Source organism: Vicugna pacos, chromosome 11, assembly GCF_048564905.1.
Source record: "Vicugna pacos chromosome 11, VicPac4, whole genome shotgun sequence".
Taxonomy (NCBI): domain Eukaryota; kingdom Metazoa; phylum Chordata; class Mammalia; order Artiodactyla; family Camelidae; genus Vicugna; species Vicugna pacos.
Genome location: NC_132997.1, coordinates 72,684,759 through 72,705,841, shown reverse-complemented (window position 1 = coordinate 72,705,841; position 21,083 = coordinate 72,684,759). Strand labels below are relative to the sequence as shown.

Sequence of the window (21,083 nt, the reverse complement as noted above, 5' to 3'; positions counted from 1 at the left end):
TTCTTTAAGTCATCTTTAATTTCCTTAATCATTTTTGTGTAGTTCTCCATGTATAAGTCTTTCACCCCATTGGTCAGATTTTGTCCAAGTATTGTATTGTTTTAGATGCGATTTTAAAAGGGATTGCTTCTTTACTTTCTTTTCCTGCTATTTCATTGTTAGTGTGAAGAAATGCAACTTATTTCTGTATGTTAATCTTGTATCCTGATACCTTGCTAAATTCTTTAATCAGCTCTAGTAGGTTTTGTGTGGCACATTTAAGGTTTTCTGTATATAGTATCATGTCATCCACATATAGTGACAAATTTACCTCTTCTCTTCCAATTTGGATCCCGTTTACTTCTTTTTCTTTCCTGATTGCTGTGGCTAGGACTTCCAAGACTATGTTGAATAGAAGTGGTGAGAGTGGGCATCCTCATGTTGTTCCAGATTTTAGTGGGAAGGCTTTCAGCTTTTCACAACTGAGTATTATGCTGGCTGTAGGTTTCTCATAAATAGCTTTTATCATGTTGAGATATGGTCTCTTTGATAAGAGTTTTTATCATAAATGGGTGTTGAATTTTATCAAATGCTTTTCCTGCATCTATTGAGATGATCATGTGATTTTCGTCATTTCTTTTGTTGATGTGGTGTATCACATTGACCGATTTGCATATGTTGAACCATCCTTGTGATACTGGGCTGAATCCAACTTGATCATGGTGTAAGATCTTTTTTTATGTGCTGTTGGATTCTGTTTGCTACTATTTTGTTGAGGATTTTTGCATGTATGTTAATCAGTGATATTGGCTTATAATTTTCCTTTTTGATAGTGTCTTTCTCTGGTTTTGGTATCAGGGTGATGGTGGCTTCATAGAATGAGTTTGGAAGTATTCCTTCCTTTTCAGTCTTTTGGAAGAGTTTGAGAAGGATCAGTGAGAGTTATTCTTTGTATGTTTAGTAGAATTCCCCAGTGGAGCCATCTGGTCCTGGACTTTTGTTCATAGTGAGGTTTTTTTTTACTGCTAATTTGATTTCATTTCTAGTGATCGGACTGTTCAAGTGGTCAATTTCTTCCTGATTCAATCTTGCTGGACTGTATGTTTCCAGAAATGTGTCCATTTCTTCTAGGTTGTCCAATATGTTTCCATATAGTTGTAACACTCACATTTTGTCAGTTGATTTTTGACGAGGATTCCAAGATGACTCGTGGGAAAACTAGCCTTTTCAACAAGTGGTGCAGGACTCATGCACACAGAATTATGATTCCAGCTCTGTATCTATGCCAGTTCCTTTTTACTTTACATTCAATTAATGTTTCTCTCTTCCATCCACCAAGTATTTCCCACCGCACATCTCTGCACTGCTATATACAATATTCACCCATCTGAAATTCCCTCTCCTGTTTTTCAGTGCAGATATATTAAGATTTATTTCCAACCACTGGACATACAGGAAGCCCAGCTCTGTTAAGCCATTCTTTTCCATTCTTCCAGGCAGTGTGTGCAATGATCCTGCCCATGTTCATAGTATAGCATGACATTTTGTATTTTCCAAATTGTTTGTAATTGTTTATATTTCACCAGGGGTATCATTCTGTCTCTTCTTGGGTAGACTATTAGTACCCATAGAGCAGGATCAGGTTTTCTACTTCTTTAACAGTTAAATATGATGTCTTCCATAACAATGTTTATTGCATATTCATGCACAAAATGGGTACTAAAATGCATGTCAACGTTGTTTGCATGACCACTGAAACATCCCATGTATATATGAGAGTAATCAATGAACAGAGAATGCACAAGTAGTCAAATAACTGATGTGTCATTAACATTTTACCTGCTCCATCTTGATCAGGAAGCAATCGATAAAGTCCCGAGGATTGTTCATGTCCAGGGATGCTTGGTGCTCCTTTGTTTTCTCCAAAATATAGTGTTTTAAATTAGCATCATTTTTAATTACTTTATTATGACTCCCTGGGAAATAATCAATGAGAACGGGGAAAGTATTGCAAATCTAGGAGAGAAAACAATAGTTTATCGAATAAAGAACACTGAATGAAGACTTGTATACCATATGCCAAGCCCTGGTTAGAAACAGTAGTATAAATGGTAATGTCATATGTGTATTCCTGTTTTTAGGGGAGTTTTTTCTTTACAGGTACATAATTTTCTATGCTGATAGATGTATATGAAAGAGAAAATTCTGACTAGGGACCAAAGACGATGAACATTTTATATACTCATATATCATGTTTGTTGTATAAAAGCATCTTTATAAAATTTTTCTCATTCATTTTCTTATTATCAATTGTTCCCTTGACTCATGTAATATGGGATAGTATGAAATACTATGGTTCACATTTTGTAGATGACAACAGAGCTTAAGAGAGTTTGGACAACCTGATATAAAACACAAAGCTAGTCCCTGCTGTTTCTATTTCTTTTTGTAGACTCAAACGTAGAATGAGTATTTCAGAACTGAGAGGTTTCTAAAGACACCATGAAACATGACACAACATTTTATGTATAAAGTAACTGCAGCAGAGTAATCAAGTGACTTTACTAAGATCATACTGTTGTCTTTCATGCAGAGTGCAGAACATGTCACCTCAGCCCTGGGTACAACTGTGATGTCTGTTTATGGTTCATACAACAAAAAAACCTAATCATTTTGTCATCTCTTAACAATTACCTTGTCAATTAGGATGCCAATGAAGCATCAAACATTCCTATCCTAGTCAGTGTCCCTGGCAGCACTCTCCCTCCTTCTTTTCTTCCTTTCCAAATGCAGATATTTCTGCCAACTGTTGTGCTGAAGAAGTTATTAAGTGGTGATTGGATGACAAGAGTTGTGGGTAATGGAAACCTTTCCAGAAGGTCCTGGATGTCCTTTTATTGCTATGGGCATGCTTTGGGAAAGTTTCCAAAATATTTCATCGAAACTGGGCTTTGGGATTCAGTGGAAGAAACCACTGGACAGGGTGACTAGGATTGAATTACTGTTCTGAATTCTGGGCATGTATTTTCCTGCCTGTTGTAAAAGGCTCAGTCGTCTTTCCCAGATACGCACCCCAGGATGCTAAGCTCTGGGCAGGACTGTGGTGTTCACACATTTACTTCACAGTGTGGTGGATATAGAGATTTGGACTTCATGGAGAAAAGAGCATAAATGATTCCTCTAGAAAAAAAGGATGTGAGCCTCACCTGTATCCATGGAGAGCTCGCAATCCTGATATTTTCATTAAATCTTTTCATTATGTTTAGAAAAGTCTGATCTTTATAATCAAAACGATTGTGGAAAATAATGGAGCAGATCACATTGCAAGGAGCACAGCCCAGGATGAAAGTGGGATCACAGGGTGACGCTAAGGAATAAACAATTTTAAGACACCATTTAAGTATACACGTGAAATGCTTTGTCTTTGAGATAACAGGTAAAGATGATTTTAGAAACTTTAAAGCAATCTTTTACTTACGAATTCCCTTAACAAAGTTTTGAACATGCATAAAATCAACATGTCACTTTTCCCTTAACCTGCATAAATTATTTCAGCCTAACTAGTTAAATAATGGTTTTTGAAAAAAAAAACTTCAGTTCACATCTACTATCTTTACTTGTATCCTTTTCACCTGAAATGCCTGTAAATTTGAAGGAAAAAGAAGAAAACATTTCAAAAGGCCATTTTTATATCATTTAATAACAAAGTTATTAGTGCTGAATATTATCTGTTTGCATAGCCTGTAGAAATCAAACACTGATAAAGAAGGAGAATAGTTAGGGACCTCAATATGTTTTTCTTTGTTTTGTTTTTTTTTAATGTAGATACTGGGGAATGAACCTAGGACCATATTATGCATGCTAAGCATGCATTCTCCCCTGAGTTATTTCCCTCTCCCCAAAACGTTTTTTTTTATAATGATATTTGAAAGAATCATCTCTAGAGTCACCACAGGGTAAGCTTAACAGAGCAAGATTGTGGGTGAATTCATGTATTTGAAGAAGAAATGTTAAAAAAAAAAAAGCAGCAAGTATCCATGCTGTATGAGAAGAGAATCTAATACAAATGAACAATTACTATAAGATAGGGGTTTTTTTGGTCTAAAATATAAACAAAATGTAAAGTGTTGATTTCAAACGTAAATCCCAAGTGACACAAAAAGGGAAAATTGATGGATGGAGTTCTTTCATTTTTTTCATTTCAGTGTTAAGAAATTCCCTTGTTAGGAATTAAATGTTAATAATTTCCAATCAGCATCAAAAATTTATTTGCACAAGGTGCCGTATGTGGTCTTCAGGGACATTGTTCTGTATATGCATCAATAGAATAGTGTGTTTTAATACATTTAAAATGTATCATTTAAATGAACATGAACTTATTTCCAGTTAAGAAATTACATGAGAGGAAAAATAATCTTTTTTTGGTAGGAGATCTGTGAAATAAAACTGATGCAATCAAATGATCGATAAAAATTCACACAACCAAAAGATCTGTGTAGAGAGATCCAACATTCACATGTATTGATGTACGAATTACTTGAATCAAAAATATACTGACAGAGTGACATCAGGAAGATGTTGAAATAGGAAGTCTTAGCGCTTGTTCTCCCATAGAAACACTGGTTTAGGAATTATAATGGACTATAATTCTTTAATGAGATTTTCAGAATCCAGTTAAGTAGTTACACACCATATGCAAGTATATAACTAAGAACAATGACATTAAAACTTGTAGAAGTGCAGTTTGACTTTACCTGCATCAGCACTTCCCCCCAAGCTGGCACAACTCCGTGCTGGAAGACAATGCCCCAGGTTGTGATTACTCCACAGGAAGGAGAAAGATGAAGCATGCATCCAGTGAACCAGCTCTTCAGCTGGCTGCTTGAGGAAATGGTTTCAGTCTTACCTCACTTGAGGTGCTGACAGAACTGGCATAGTACAGGGATGTCACGGACCACGGAGAATAAAGCAAAGTGAGGATAGTGGCTTGCTATCCCCAGCATGGCTTGGCGCAACCTAGAGAAGGTGAACCACTTCAGGCTTTCCTTGAGGGGGAAGGGAGAGGAGTGGAGCTTGCATCTGGCGGAATGGTATGTGTCTCATCTGACTCAGGCTGGTAAGGGGGCGTTTATACTCTTTGGATGCCATTGAGACAAGGGAAAGTGGAGTTGCTTGCCTCTGTTGAACTAGAGAAATCCCAGTGCTGCAGACAGCAAAGGAAGCAAGAGATCACTAGCTGCTGCAATGAATTTGGCAAGCTTCCCTAATTGTGAAATTCTACTCAAGCCCAGAAAAGTTGCATCCACTAAAAGAAATAGATCGAGACCCCCAGAGTCTCTGGCTATGATGACTGGTGACAGTTTCACCTTACGTAAAATGAGCCCCTAAGAACTGGGAGAAGTGACAACTTTTTCAAGTCCCTGGATCCCAACAGAAAGTCACGAAACACAAAAAGAAGCAGGAAACACGGCTCACACAAAGGTACAAAATAAATCTCCAGAAACGGGATTCAGAGGAAATGGAGAATATCACACGTGAACAGAGAATTTTTTGAAAACACGATAAAGGTGCTTCATAAGTTTAAGAAAACGATGCGTCAATAAAATGAAAATGTAACAAAGAGAACACATAAAAAAGAACAAAACAGCTGAAATTTGTTCAGCTGAAAAAGACAACAACTCACCTAAGGACTTACTCCAACACAGGCCATCTGATATTGTTCAATCAGAAGATCAAACGGAAAAAATGAAAAGGAGTGGAGGAAGCGTAAGGGACTTATGGGATCAATATGAACACTATGGGGAGGAGAGAGAGAAAGGGCAAGAAGCTTATTTGAGGACATGATAGCAAAAAACATTCCATATCTGGGGAAAAACTACTCAGATTCTAGAAGGACTACACACTCTAACTAGGATGAACAAAAGAAATCCACAGTGAGATACATTATAACCAAATTGTCAAAAGTCAGAGATAGAGAATTTTGATAGCAGCAAAAGTGACTTGTCACAAACAACAGAGGCATCATAAAACCAACAACAGATTTCTAGGCAGAGACGTTGCAGTCTAGGAAGGAGTAGGATGATATATTCAAAGAGCAGGCAAAAAAGAGTTGCCAACCACAAATACTATATCTGGCAAATACTTCTTTTGCGAAAAACGAGGAGAAATAAAGACTTCCCACAAAAGCTGTGGGCGTTCATCCCCACTAGGTACGTCTGAGAAGAAATGCTAAAAGGTGTCCTTAAAGTTAAAACAGTAGGATACTGGACAGCAACACAAAACCATTATGAAAATATAAAGCCTGCTGATAGAGGTAGATATATGGACAAGACCAGAATACTGTAGTAATGCAGAAGTGGTGCATAAACCACTATTGAGAAAAAGAAAAAAATTGACAAATCTTTACCTAGACTATCTAAGAACAAAAGAGAAAACTCAAAATCGGAAATGAAGAGGAGCCATTACAACTGATACCACAGAAATGCAAAAGAGTTGAAGAGACTGCTATGAACCATTATACACCAACAAATTGTACAATGTAGAAATGGATACATTTCAAAAAAGAAACATACAACCTGTTAGCACTGAATCAGGAAGAAATAGAAAAGCTGACAAACCAATAATGATAAGGTTGTCAAATCAGTAACCAAAAACCACCACCAACAACAAAAGCCCAGAACCAAATGACTTTAGTGATGAATTCTACGAACATTTAAGGATTGGCAAACATTTGCAATCCTTCTCAAACTCAAAGAAATGCAAATTTATAAATGTCTGTGATATACCACTTTATCAAAATGAAAAGTAAAAATCATATAATCATCTGAATAGAGGTAGAAAAAGCATGACAAAATTTGAAATTCTTTCATGATGAAATCAGTTCTAGACTCCTTCACTCAACATAGTAAATGCCATATATGACCAGCCCACAGGCAATATTGTACTCAGCGGTGAAAGATTGGAAGCTTTTCCTCTAAGATCAGGAACTATGAGAGTACCCATTCTTTTATTGTTTTGAAATTTTTTTTTTCATTTTTTTTTCTTGGGGTGGGGAGGTAATTAGGTTTATTTATTTATTTTGTATACAGGTACTCTGGATGGAACCCAGGACCTCATGCATGCTAGGTACATAGTCTACCACTGAACTATACCCTCCCTCCCCGAAAGCTCCCATTCTTACAACCCCTATTCATCATAGTACTCCAAAAGTTTTAGCCAAAGCAATCATTCATGAAAAATAAAATGTATTCAAAGGAAGAACTAAAAATGTCTATTTGTAGATGCTACGTATGATCTTATATTTAGAAAACCTTTAAGACAGCACCCAAAACTGTTAGAACTTATCAATGAATTCAGTAAAGTTACAGGATACAAAATGAACATACAAAAATTATCTGTATTTCTATACATTAACAATGAAGTCTCTGTAAAAGAAATAAGGAAAATAATCCCATTTTTAAAAGCAATAGAAATGATAAAAACCTTAGGACCAAATTTAAGCAAGGAAGCAAAAGCTCTGTACACTGATGTCTCATAAGACAGTGATGAAAATAATTAAAGAAGGCACAAACGGATGGAAAGGTATACAGTGTTTATGCATCAGAAGTATTAATATTGTTAATATGTCCCTACTACCAAAAGCAATCTGTAGATTCAGTGGCATTCTGATGGCATTTCTTACAGAAATACAAAAAATAATCCTAAAATCCATATGGAATTATAAAGAGACCCCAAGTATCCCAGAAGCCCTGAGAATGAAGGAAAAAGTTAAACACATGAAACTTGCTGATTTCAAATTCTGTCATAGAACTAAGATATCAAAACGCTATTGATTGAACTGGCTTAAAAGCAGACACATAGACCAATGGAACAGAATTGAGGGCTCAGAAATAAACCCACACATTTATTATCAACTGATATTTGACGAGAGAGCCAAGAATACTCAGTGGGGAAGGACAGTCTCTTCAGTAAATGATATTGGCTCTCACCACTTCTATTCAACATAGTATCCGAAGTCCTAGCCATAGCAGTAAGAGAATAAAGAAATAAAAAGGAACCATATTGGAAGGGAAGAGGTAAAATTGTCACTCTGTGCAGATTACATGATACTATGTGTAGAAAAACATATAAAGACTCCACACAAAGACTACTAGAACTGATAAGGGAATTCAGCAAGGTAGCAAGATACGTGATCAACATACAGAAATCTCTTGCATTTCTTTACACTAACAATGAAATATTAGAAAAGGAAAGTAGAAAAATCCCTTATAACATTTTTTCAAAAAAAATAATAAAATACTTAGGAATAAACCTGACCAAGGAAGTGAAAGACTCATACACTGAAAAGTCTAAAACACCAATAAAGAAAATTGAAGGTCATTTAAAGAAATGGAAAGATATCCCATGCTCTTGGATTGGAAGAATTAATATTGTTAAAATGGCCATATTACACAAAGCAATCTACAGATTTAATGGAATCCCTATCCAATTATCCATGACATTTTTTAGAGCTAAAACAGATAATCCTAAAATTTATATGGAATCACAAGAAATCCAGAATTGCCAAAATATTACTGAGGAAAAATGAAGCTGGAGGTGTAACCCTCCCTGAACTCAGACAATACTACCGAGCTACAGTAATGAACACAATGTGGTACTGGCACAAAAACAGACATAGACAGCAATGGAACAGAATACAGAGTCTAGGAATAAACCCATACACCTACCGTCCATCTTCAACAAAGGAGGCAAGATAAATTTCATATCACTTCTATTTGGAATGTAAAAAGTCACACAGATGAACTTACTTACAAAACAGAAACAGTCTCACAGACACGGAAAACAAACCTACGGTTACCAGTGTTGAAGGGGAGCAGGGATAAATGGGATTTGGGGATTATCAAGGAACTACATTCAGTACCTTGTAATAACCTCCTATGAAAAAGAATGTATCTACACACACACATATATAACTAAATATCTGTGAGGTACAACAGAAACTAACACAACATTGTAATACAACTATACTTCAAGAAATAAAAATAAATGAACAGTGATAGGAAAGCTGCATATTCACATGCAAAGGAATGAAACAGGCCCCCTAGTTTATAGTACTCACAAAAGATAACTCTAAATTGATTAAAGACTTAATGTAAGACCTGAAGCCATAAAACTCCTAGAATAAAACTTAGAGGAAAGGCCCCTTGGTATCGGTCTTGGCAATGATTTTTTTTTTATATGATACCCAAAGCACAAGCAATGAAAGCAAAAATGAACAAATGCAACTACATCAAAGTAAAAAGCTTTTCTGCATAGTAAAATGAACAATCAACAAAATGAAATGCAACCCACAAAATGTGAGAAAATATTTGCAATCATATATCTGATAAAGGGTTCATCTCCGAAATATGTAAAGAACTCACACAGCTTAATAGAAAGAAAAACAACCTGATTGAAAGTGGGCAGAGGAACTGAATAGACATGTTTCCAAGATGACATACAAATGGCCAACAGTTGCATGAAAAGATTTTCAGCGTTTCTAATCCTCAGGAAAATGCAGAAGAAACATAGCTGTTAGAATGGCTACCATCAAAAAGTCAAGAGTTAAGTGTTGGCTAGGATGTAGAGAAAGGGAACTCTTATGCATTGTTGGTGTGAATATAAACTGTCATTATGTAAAATACTGTCAAGGTTCCTTCACGTATTAAAAATAGAACTACCATGTGATCTAGTAATCCTGCTTCTAGGTATATATCTGAATGAAATGCAAACAGGATATTGTAGAGGTTTCTATACTCCATATTTATTGCAGGATTATTTATAATATCCAAGATTTGAAAACAAACTAAATCTCTAACAGTTGAATGGATAAAGATGTCACTCACACACACACACGCACACACACAGAGTTGACCGTTGAACAACATGGGGGTGGGGCACTGACTCCCTATGCACGTGAAAATCTCTGTATAACTTTATTGTCGGCCCTCCATCTCAGTAGTTACACGTTCCAGGATTCAACCAAGCACGAACCATGTAGTACTGTAGCAAGTTGTTAGTGAGAAATAGCCACATATAAGTGGACCCCCACAGTTCAAACCCATGTTATAGAAGGGTCAACTGTATATACATACACACACACAATGGCACATTATTCAGCCAGGAGAGAGAAGGAAATCTTTGCATTTGCCACAACATGAGTGAATCTTGAGGGCACAATGCTAAGTGAAATAAGACAAAGACAAATACTATATGATATCACTAATACGTGGAATCTGAAAAAACAAACAAGTCATAGAAGCAGAGAGTAGAAGGGTAGTTCCCAGGGTTTAGGGAGAGTGTGAAATGAGGAGAAGTTGGTCAAAGAATACAAACTTCCAAGTAGAAAATTCTGGGGATCTAATGCACAGCATTGTGATTATAGCTAACATAAGTGTATTATAAACATAAAAATTGGTAAGAAATTAGACTTTAAATGTTCTCTGAAGAAATGGTAGTTATGGGACCTGAGGGAGGTGTTGGACAGTGCTGTGGTGGTCATCATATTGCAATATATGAGTATATCAAATCAACATAGTGTATACTTTATACTTCTACAGTATCAATTGAATCTTAGTAAAGCTGGGGAAAAATATTGAATGTAGGCCACACCTTTGAAGAAAGTTGAGTTCTATTTTTCACCTAGATGTGTAGGTGTAGTTACAGCTCCAGTGTAGGGAAGGTGTATGGTACACATGATCCATAGGTGACCCTTCTGTGATTCTGTGGGAGCTATTTTGCAAGTTTCTAAATTTTCAGTGATAGATAGTGATGGAAAATAATTCTTCTCTATAGACATGCACACTCCGTTCTGTCCAGGAGAGGTTCAGTTGACTTCCCTAGCTAGTTTTGTCTTCATTTGCACATTCACATCAGCATACTTTTACTGTAAATAAACTTGTACCTTTTGACCCTTGTCCTTTTGATTGGTTGTAGCACCTTGTTACAATTGGTGGAAACTGTTTTCCTCATTGATGTGTTAAATAATATCTTTAACTTGTGTTTGTTTTTAAAAATAAAGACTGATCAACAGGTATATGAAAAGATGATTAACATCACTCAGCATTAACTTTTCTGCTGATCTCAGCCTGTCAGTAACCAAAATTGTGGTTGGACCGGCCCTTGCATTCTTATTTTGAGTAAGCATGATGCCCTTCAGTGGTAATGATTAGGGAATTTTGAAAAAATAGGGGTGTATTACTTACAGAACCTGGAAATTACAGAGCATATTTTGGGCCATAGCTTGGTTATAGGCAGGGAGAGGGAGAGCCTAGGATTCTACTCTAATGGACTTGAGTGTAGGGACCTAGAGTATCTGGAGCTTGTTTCTTATTTTCAATCGAAGTATAGTTGATTTATAATATCATATCTGTTTTAGGTGTACAATATGTTGATTAAATACTCTTTATTGGTGAGATTGCTATATAACAGTTGGAATTTAAAGCATGAGAAGAGAAAAATTTGTTAAATCTAGTTACCTTAAAGGTCAGTAATTAAAATCAACCAAGATCTCTAAAACAAAGGAGAGCCCATTGGAGGAGGTAGCCTGCCTCTTTATCTAGTGGTGTGGCTGGCAATGTGTTTGTTTTAGATAGCCAGGTTTGAAGGATTGCCTCTTTGAGATGGATGCCTTGGTAATCAGAGCGTTAAGTCAGGCACTTGCGTTACTAAGCAGGGAAAAAATGTCGGGATATCCACTTCACATTAAACAATGCAAATCAGAGCAATGAGATATCATTTCATATGTATTCAGGTGACGTTTATCAAATAAAAAGGAAAAAAGGAAATAAGTATTGGTGAGGATGTGAAGAAATTTAATCCTTTGACATGGTTGGTAGAGCACTGGTACCAACAGGTAATATGGAAAAAATATGGAGGCTGCTCCAAAAATTAAACACAGAACTACCATATTACCCTGAAATCCTTCTTCTGACTTTTTATTCCGAAGATCTGACTCAGGATCTCAAAGAGATATTTGCCCTCCCACGTTCACAGTAGAGAAGAGGTGGAAACAACCTAAATATCCCTCAAGGATTAATGAATGAAGATGTGTAAATACATACACTGGAACATTATTCAGCCATAAAAATGAAAGAAATCTTGTCACTATGGATGACCCATGAGCACATTACGCTAAGTGAAAGAAGTTGATCACAAACGGACAAATGTTGCCTGATTCCACTTTTATGAAGCAGCTAAAATAGTCAAACGTATAGGAACAGAAAGTAGAATGCCAGTTACCAGGGCGCTGGGGGAGAGGAAAAGGAGAATCACAGTACAGTGGGTAGAGATGGCCAGGTTATGCAAGATGAAAGTTCTAGAGACCTGCTGTACAACAGTTTCATTATACTTAGTGATATTGTAATGCACACTTAATAATGTGTTAAGAAGAGAGATGTCATGTTATGTTTTTCTTTTAATATAAATTTTTTGTTTGTTTGTTTTGCAAAGGAAAGGTAGGGCATAGAATAAAAGGAACATGTGTCCTGAGAGGCTTTTATGACAGGCTCCTTTGTATTCCAGGCCTGTAAGCTTTACAAGAACTTTTATTTATCTTGATAGGTAGAGGATGCTTTGGAAAACCTTGGGGATTTCTTTGTCTAGATTTGATTTTCAGTCTTTCATTTAATCCCAAAGAAAGAATTTTAGAACAGAGCAATTTGTAATACAATCTGAAAATCAGTCATTGTGACAAAGACTTTACAGGTCATTAACCTGGGAGTAGGAGGTAAATAATTACCATAAATTTGTTACCAAAATCAAATAGAGATGGGTCAGAGTTTAGCAAACTGACAAGAGAGTCAAATTCCATTTACGAAGACAGGGTAAGGATGTATTGATTAGATTGAAATCGAGTTAAATAAAACATTTTGTAACTTGGTGTTTGTGTACTTTGCAGAATTATACTGCAGCATATATTTTGTCAAAATAGAAATACAGTGAGTATTGCATAACAAGAAATAAGAAATGCTGGTATCTTTAAAATAGTGCTGCCTTTACAGAGAAATCGTAATTGATGAGAAGTGCACTCAGATGGGTCTCAGTTGGAATCATAGATGGCATCATTAGTACTGGCCAGAACTGCAGGCCTGGGCCCTGGAAGTAACTCTCAGACATGTCTGTGCGGCTGACCATATAAATAAAGTTCAGTTAAGTGAAGTTACATATGACTTGTTTCATGCTCTGCAAAGGTATGAGGAGGTCATTCCCACCCTGTCCATTTAACAGCTATTCCCTGGTGAAATGCTCTGTAATAGATAGCCACATTTATGACATAGGAAAGACATGGACTCTTAACTCTTTCAGAAAATGACTCAAAACTATTCTTTGTGATTTGTGATTTTAAAGCAGTTCAGGAGAGAATATGAAAAAATGACCTTTTATAACCACAGAGTATGCACTGTCATGGGTGTACACACATGACAAGCGGAGATACACACAAAAGCTCCTGTGGCTGTCGAATTCACATCCTCCCTGCCCCGTGTGAGGGCTGACAACCCCTACTGGTATGAAGATGTGGCCACCCCTGAAATTTTCCGAGGATGTCATTTGAGAGAAAGCAGTCTGGTAAGACAGAGCATTCTATCAGAATTAGAGTATAGACTCACCCACCATTGGTTTTTCTCAACTCCTCCACAAGGCAGCGGGCTTCCTCCTGCACACGGTCCTCAATGCTCCTCTTCCCCATCCCGAAATTCCGCAGGGTCATGAGGGAGAAGCGACGGATCTCCTTCCATGTCTTTCCATTGCTGAACACGATTCCTACCAGGAGGGGAAACAAGAGACTAGGAGGACGGTCCTAGGGAAGGAGGAGTGAGCTGACACTTGCCAGCCTCATGGATAGAACAAACTCTGCCTGACAGGCTCTTCAAATTCCTCTTTTCCAACCTCCCCGCCCCCATTCCCAATGCTGAACATGAAACATGAACACCTACCGTATCCTTTATTAATTCTTTCAGCCAATGGGAAACTGCCTCTTCCAGAAAAATCTTCTCCACGATCAATTAAGGCTTCTTTCACTGCTTGGTATCCATGCAGCACAACGGTGGGCTTCATGCCAAAATACACAGTGAACACAGGTCCGTAGACTTTTGAGAGCTATTAATAGAGATGTGTATAATAGCAAAATAAGTCATTATTGGATAGTATATTGGGCCTGATGCAGAACGTATTATCATCCTACTTGTTATGTTTTTATTTTGTCCCATATGGCCTGAAATATTTGTGAAATTAATGAATAAATATGATGGTGATTACTGTAGACCCCATTTATGGGTGTCCTGCAACGTGCTAGGCAATGGCCAATTAATGCACAGATTATAATTAATCCTCATATTAGCACCTTTCGCAGGTTTATTTGTCCCACTTACAAATAAGGACCGGAGTCAGGAAATTGCAGTTGATTTCTAGTGTCCCATGGCTACTACATAAAAGATGCAAATTGAACCACTTCTTCGCCAACCTCTGATCATTAAGCACTATATCAATCCTCAAGGCCCACCTTTGGGCCAACACCAGGTGGACTGCTTCAGAATCACCTGTAGAGAGAGCTCTTCCCGTGAGAATTTTGATTCCTTCACCCTGTGATGAACACTACAGTTCTGTAGTTTAACAAGTAGATTCAGATCATTCTAATACCCAACCCACTTTGAGATCCACTGGTATTACTAACAGAGAAAGACAGCAAGCATCATAGAGGCAGTGTGGGACATGCAGCGTCTCACAGAACAATATCTTCCATACTTCAGCCTTCATGGGATACAGACAGCAGCTTCGTGCAGAATCCACATGAACACTGTTACCACCAGTTGGGCCCCGACTGCTTACTTCTTTGTTTCATTCACTCATGCCTGTCTTCAACTCAGAGCTATTTCCTTAACATAAGGCATAATTTGCTGCTTCAGGAAAGTTTTGTTTTCATGGCCATCTGAACAAAACACACAGCTTCTATAGTGAAAGACTTCTGCAAGGAAGTTTCTAATCAGAAAACATTACACTTACCATTGACCTTCAGCCCCAAATTACTGTGAAACAAAGGAGGTGTTATTCCCAGCTTTTGTCACTTTATTATTGTGATTCTACCACACAAAGACCTAAATGTTTCTCTGCTCACAGAACATATCATTTCACTCTTGTATTTATGACAGTGACAGATCTGAAGAGGTAAGAGAAATATCAAAATTTACAGGGAATGATTTACTTCATAATGACCTGTTTTAATAGTGTGCCGACCGGAACGTGTTTTACTTTAACAATTGGGCTAAGTTACTTACCCTTTGCAATACACTGGAGGAGCATTAAGCTTACTTACTTTGCTTAAGGATTTGCTGATGTTCTTAACATCTAACTGTAGGATATTTCCAAGAATTGGGAGAGGAGTCGGGCCAGGCGGGAGCTTCCCGTTCCGAGAGCTCTGGATCCAGAGTGAAAGGAGAAGCAAACAGGAGAGGCAGAGCACCAGGACCACAACTGGATCCATGGTTGCCTCCTCTTCTTACTTAGACAGCTGTGAGCGTGGAATCTAAAGCTTTTATAAGAGTCCCTGCTAGTTCAACCTGTGCCTCCCTGGAGTACAAAATGACCAATCAGTTACATCTGTTTTGTGTGCTATTCTGCGTGGACTTTGGCCATTGATGAAAATCAAAATAAAGTGTCCTTTAGTCTTATTTTTTGTCTGTCCAGTGATGACTCTGAAGATTCTTGTTTAGTTGTACTGGGTTGAGTTTCATGTTTGACAATTCTTTTTAAAAAAGTGATTGCACTATGCAGCCAGGACTTAGAACCACTTAAATAAATAATTTGATGTTAAAAACAGCTCAAAAGTCTATTCAAATCAATGACCATTTTGAATTTATGACTTTGAGGACAATGAGTGTATTCTATGCCATTTATATTTTAAAAGGTTGTCCTGTCATGCTATATCTAAAACTGGGATATGTTGTGCTTAAAAATGAAAGATTTTAAATTATTTTAATGTACTCTGCTAACATTACACCTGCCTCTACATAAAATAGCCAATAGTGACATGTTCAAGAGCCTTTAAATATGAAGGTGGAGTAATTATGGTTCGGGCATCCAAGATAGAAACGGGTAGCCATTGTTGGATGTGGGTCTGTTTCTGCATCACTGAGAACTTGAATTTTCTGAACTGTATCAAACTCAAGGATACTACTAGTCATTTTTAAAACAATATATGCTAGCAGCTCCTAGCTGCAACCTCATAGTTTGAAAGATTGGAACCCTTTCACTTCACAAGTAAGGAATCATTTCAAACCCCAATCAGTTTTTTTTTTTTTAACACAAGTAGCCTTACTTCTTGTTAATGCCAGTACCAATTCTTGACAAACAATGTATGTATGTAACTTGTGGATTTTTGCCCTTATGAGCTTCCCCCACTTTGCGGTCTGGCAGAACACAGTTCAAGTGCTTCTTAATCTGTGTCTCCTGGGCTGTAGCCCTAATAAACCTCAATCAAATACCTCTTTATTTAAACTAGGGCTTTGTTCTTGGAATTCTTGGTTAACACTAACATAATTCAAACATCTTGAATGACCAACCACAAATAAAGTAGTTAACTAACTAAAGTTACATGCGTTTTCACTGGCATCTTCTGCCTTCCCCCCCAAAAATAAACACTGGAAGATAGATGTTACTATTGTGTGCTTTTTAAATGGGGAAAAAAGATTCTGGGAGAACAAGAGAGCTTTCCAATGTCATACAGCTCATAAATAATAAAAGTGAGGTTTTCTGATGCTCGTTGTGATATACTCACTTATTACCACAGCTACGTTAAGAAAAACTTTAGCGACACAAAACTGAACTGCTGTTAACAGAAAAAAAAAATCAATAACCAGTCTATAATCAGAAAAAGGAGACAGTTTTATCCAAGTCAAAGTGAGAACTGTAGCCCAGGAGACTGCCTCTCTGTAGCCTTGAGAAACTGTTCCAGAAAGACTTGGTTTTCATCAGTGTTTTATATCTTGTCAGATCAAAGAATATACATCAAACATGGCAGTGGTGCATTCCTTCAAGGTATCAAAAGAGACAGATTAGCATGTATACAAGTCAGTATGGCCTTGTCGGCTGGGAAGGGAACTTTATCTTTGAAGGACTACTAGCATAAGTGCCATGTAACGGAGGCCTTTTATCTCTGTCTTCAAACTGGACATTCTCTACTTCGGAGAATGCATTGTCTTCTTTAGTGATGAAAGCAGATGTATAATGTATGATAAACCCAAGGCTGTAAGACAGGCTGTTCTAGTTAACATAAAGTTCAGGTCAAATCATGTAGGAATGAGAATAACTTACCCATACCTCAATATGTGAAAACGTCTTCTAACCCCTCCACACATGTTACTCTGAATATACATCCTGCTGACTATTTACAAAATAAGGAGCTTCATATTAAATAGATGTCCCCAGACTCGAGGATGAAAGCATCACCAATTCTCAAGAGAAGAAATAATAAATAGGGATTCTCCTTTCTCCTTCACTGAAGAGGTGAAATGTGTTCGGGTAACAGGGAAGAGCCAATCTTAAGAATTTTGTGAGGAAGCTTTCAGAAGCTATGACTTACACCTCCCAGTTGCTTCCAGATACAATTGCTCCTGTTGCCTTTTGGAGTTTGTTAGGAATGCTAGAATAAAGCAGGCACAGTGTTAATAAAAACATTTTAGAAAATGCAGGCTAGATTCAAATGAAGAGACTTCCTTGGGGATTTGTTAGGACTGTAGCCTGAGAGACACGGAATTGTAAATGTGTGAACTGTGTTTTGCCAGACTACAAAATGGGAGAGGCTTATAAAGGCAAGAACTGCAAGGCTACAATTAGAATATGAGTTTTTGTTGTTGTTAAGGATTATCAGTTGGAGCTGGCAAGTAGTAAGTGTTCCTGTTAAGTAAGGATTGGTTTGGGTCCAAAATGGTTGCATAGTTGCCAGGGGAGACCTTGAGACTATAGGGTACAGCTGGCAGGTGTTGTTTTGAATATGGCTGGTGGTGTCCTTGTGTCTGGTACAGGTCAAAGAAAGTTCAAATTCTTAGTGGTGCAGAGACGTGCCTGAGACCAGATCCTCAATGGCCACCTGACTCCACGTCTATAAGCCTGAACTGTGGTTAATCCATGTTCATTTCAGTGTGTCATCAACAGCAAGGTAGGGAGATTTTTACACAGAACAATAGGTTTGGATTCAGTGGAGGACGGGAGTCAGGGACTTCATTAAACAGACCCACAGCACAGAACCACCAAGCTGACCTAAACAGGAGATGAAATTTAGTGGTCATGAGTATCTAAATTATCACTGGAATGATATACATCACAAAGTGCTTTACAAAACATGTGTTCTTTTAAAAAATATTTTTTAAGTTTTACAATCTTTAAAAATTTTATTGAGTTATAGTGAGTTTACAATGTTGTGTCAATTTGTGGTGTAGAGCACAATTTTTCAGTCATACATGAATGTATATATATATATATTCTTTCACATTCTTTTTCACTGTGAGTTACCACAAGTTCTTGTATATATTTCCTGGTGTGATACAGTATAAACTTGTTTATCTATTCTATATATACCTGTCAGTATCTAACAATTTCAAGCTCCCAGTCTGTCACTTTCCACCCTCCTTCCCCCTGGCAACCACAAGTTTGTATTCTATGTCTATGAGTCTCTTCCTGTTTTATATTTAAGTTCATTTGTCTTCTTCTTCTCTTTTTTTCTTTTAGATTCCACATATGAGTGATAGCATATGGTATTTTTCTTTGTCTTTGTGGCTTACTTCACTTAGAATGACATTCTCCAGGGACATCCACGTTGCTGCAAATGGCATTATGTTGTCTTTTTTAATGGCTGAATAGTATTCCATTGTATAATACACCACAGCATCTTTATCCAGTCATCTGTTGATGGACATTTAGGCTGTTTCCATGACTTGGCTATTGTGAATAGTCCTCCTATGAACACTGAGGGTGCTGGTGTCTTTTTGAATTTGAGTTCCTTCTGGATATATGCCCAGGAGCGGGATTCCTGGGTCATACGGTAAGTCTATTCCTAGTCTTTTGAGGGATCTCCATACTGTTTTTTACAATGTCTGCACCAACCTGCATTCCCACCAGCAGTGTAGGATGGTTCCCTTGTCTCCACAGCCTCTCCAGCATTCATCATTTGTGGACTTTTGAATAATGACCATTCTGATTGGTATGAGGTGATACCTCATGATAGTTTTGATTTGCATTTCTCTCATGATTAGTGATATTGGGCATTTTTTTAATGTGCCTATTGATAATTCATATGTCTTCATTGGAGAATTGCTTGTTTAGGTCTTCTGCCCATTTTTGGATTGGGTTGTTTGTTTTTTCCCTTATTAAGTCATATGAGCTGCTTATATATTCTGGAGATAAAGCCTTTGTCGTTTCATCTTTTGCAAATATTTTCTCCCATCAAAACATGTGTTCTATGATGAGATCTTCCTATTTCTTCCAGATTCATGCCATTATTTCTAAGCTCTTTTAGTAAAGAAAAAAACTTTTTTGTCAAGATATACATAGAAAATATTTTATTCCTCATTTTTACATGGGTTTCTGTTTTATTCTTCTTTGCACTGAGAATTTTCACACCCATAATATCTCTTTGGAGTCTCTTAATTACCTTTTGCTAAGTAAAACTATTTTCATTTGGAGGGTTGAGGAAACTGGGACTTGGAGATTCAGTACTCATGTCAGGGACACAGTACCTGCAGGTGGTAGAGCTGAGACTGGGACTCATGTTTCCTGAATCATGGGTGCTTCCCTCCAAGCAAACAGTGAGTTCACCAGGTTCTCCATGTCTGCTGAATGTGTTCTGTGATTCAATATTTTCTGACTCATTCTAGTAAGTGACTTTCCAAATATATCGACTTAGTTAATAATTGTAGCATCAGTTGATTAAAATGGGGGTGAGAAAAGTTTAGTTTTGTAACCTTTAAACCTTTAAACTTAAGTTTAAAGGTGAGTTCAAAACTCAGTGGAACGTTTATTTGGGACAAAGAGAAGCAGTAATTTGTTGCGTAAGTCATGCAGCTCTAAACACTTTTAAAACAACCACACTAACTTATTTTAAGTGAAATAAATTCTGTCCCTTCTTTAGAGCAACTGCCCCTTTTTTAAATTGAAGTTTAGTCAGTTACTACATGTCAGTTTCTAGTGTACGGCATAATATCTCAGTCATACATAAACATACATATATTCATTTTCATATTCTTTTCCATTATAGGTTACTACAAGGTATTGAATATAGTTCCATGTGCTATACAGAAGAAATTTGTTTTTGTATCTATGTTATATGTAGTAGTTAATATTTGCAAATCTTGAACTCCCAATTTATCCCTTTCCACCCCCTTTCCCCTGGTAACCATAGGGTTGTTTACTATGTCTGGCAAGTCTGTTTCTGTTTTGTAGAGAAATTCATCAGGGTTTTGTTTTGGTTTGGTTTGGTTTGGTTTTTATTAGATTCTACATGGGTGATATCATATGGTATTTTTCTTTCTCCTTCTGGCTTACTTCACTTAGAATGACAATTTTGTTGAGCTCTAAACTCTGAAAGAACCACACATTAGGTAAAATATATTTAGTCCCTTTCTTTAGAGTAACCCTTGCATTCCTTGAGAAAAGAATGTCCCTGCTCTGCTCTGCTCTCCTTCTGTTGAAGCTCATTTGTTTTTAAAGACTGAAAGAGTCAAAGATAATTTAAAAATAGAAGGAATCTCTGAGATCAGTTAGTCTAATCTTTATTTTTCCTAATGATCAACTAGTTACAGTGAGACAGTGTTTCTTCACTGCATTAGTACAAGGCCTTATTTTAGAATCCCAGGTTTTCTGCTCTCAGTTCAGTGATTTTTCACATCCAACAGCATTCGACTTGCTGTTGAAGTGACCAGGTGTATATCAACATTAAGCCCTCCGTTGTCATAGAGTACAGTTTGTCTAGAGTTGTGGTTTAAGGGTTTTCTTTTTAGTTATTAGAATTTATTTTTAGAGTACTTTAGGTTTGCAGCAAAACTAAGCAGAAAGTACATAGTTCTCTGACACATACA

General features: G+C 37.0%; 2 protein-coding genes across 3 annotated transcripts in view; one reads left to right on the top strand and one right to left on the bottom strand.

Moving 5' to 3' along the window:
* The window catches only part of LOC102535318 (cytochrome P450 2C18-like), a 31,516-nt gene extending 15,888 nt beyond the window's left edge, over positions 1–15,628 (bottom strand). Inside the window, exons 1-5 of one of the 2 annotated variants that reach the window (XM_072971661.1) lie at positions 15,329–15,628; positions 13,953–14,115; positions 13,630–13,779; positions 3,186–3,346; positions 1,819–1,995 (exon numbers count right to left, since the gene is read on the bottom strand). In XM_072971661.1, coding sequence (XP_072827762.1) covers positions 1,819–1,995; positions 3,186–3,346; positions 13,630–13,779; positions 13,953–14,115; positions 15,329–15,496 — 819 coding nt within the window. In that variant the 5' untranslated portion in view covers positions 15,497–15,628. Of the gene's footprint in view, positions 1–1,818; positions 1,996–3,185; positions 3,347–13,629; positions 13,780–13,952; positions 14,116–15,290 lie in introns of both variants that reach the window. The other variant, XM_072971662.1, reaches the window with a different exon arrangement.
* A 2,993-nt stretch (positions 15,629–18,621) lies between these two features.
* Positions 18,622–21,083, top strand: part of LOC107035275 (cytochrome P450 2C21-like) — a 45,027-nt gene continuing 42,565 nt past the window's right edge. Inside the window, exon 1 of the mRNA XM_072971672.1 lies at positions 18,622–19,051. Coding sequence (XP_072827773.1) covers positions 18,969–19,051 — 83 coding nt within the window. The 5' untranslated portion in view covers positions 18,622–18,968. The remainder of the gene's footprint in view (positions 19,052–21,083) is intronic.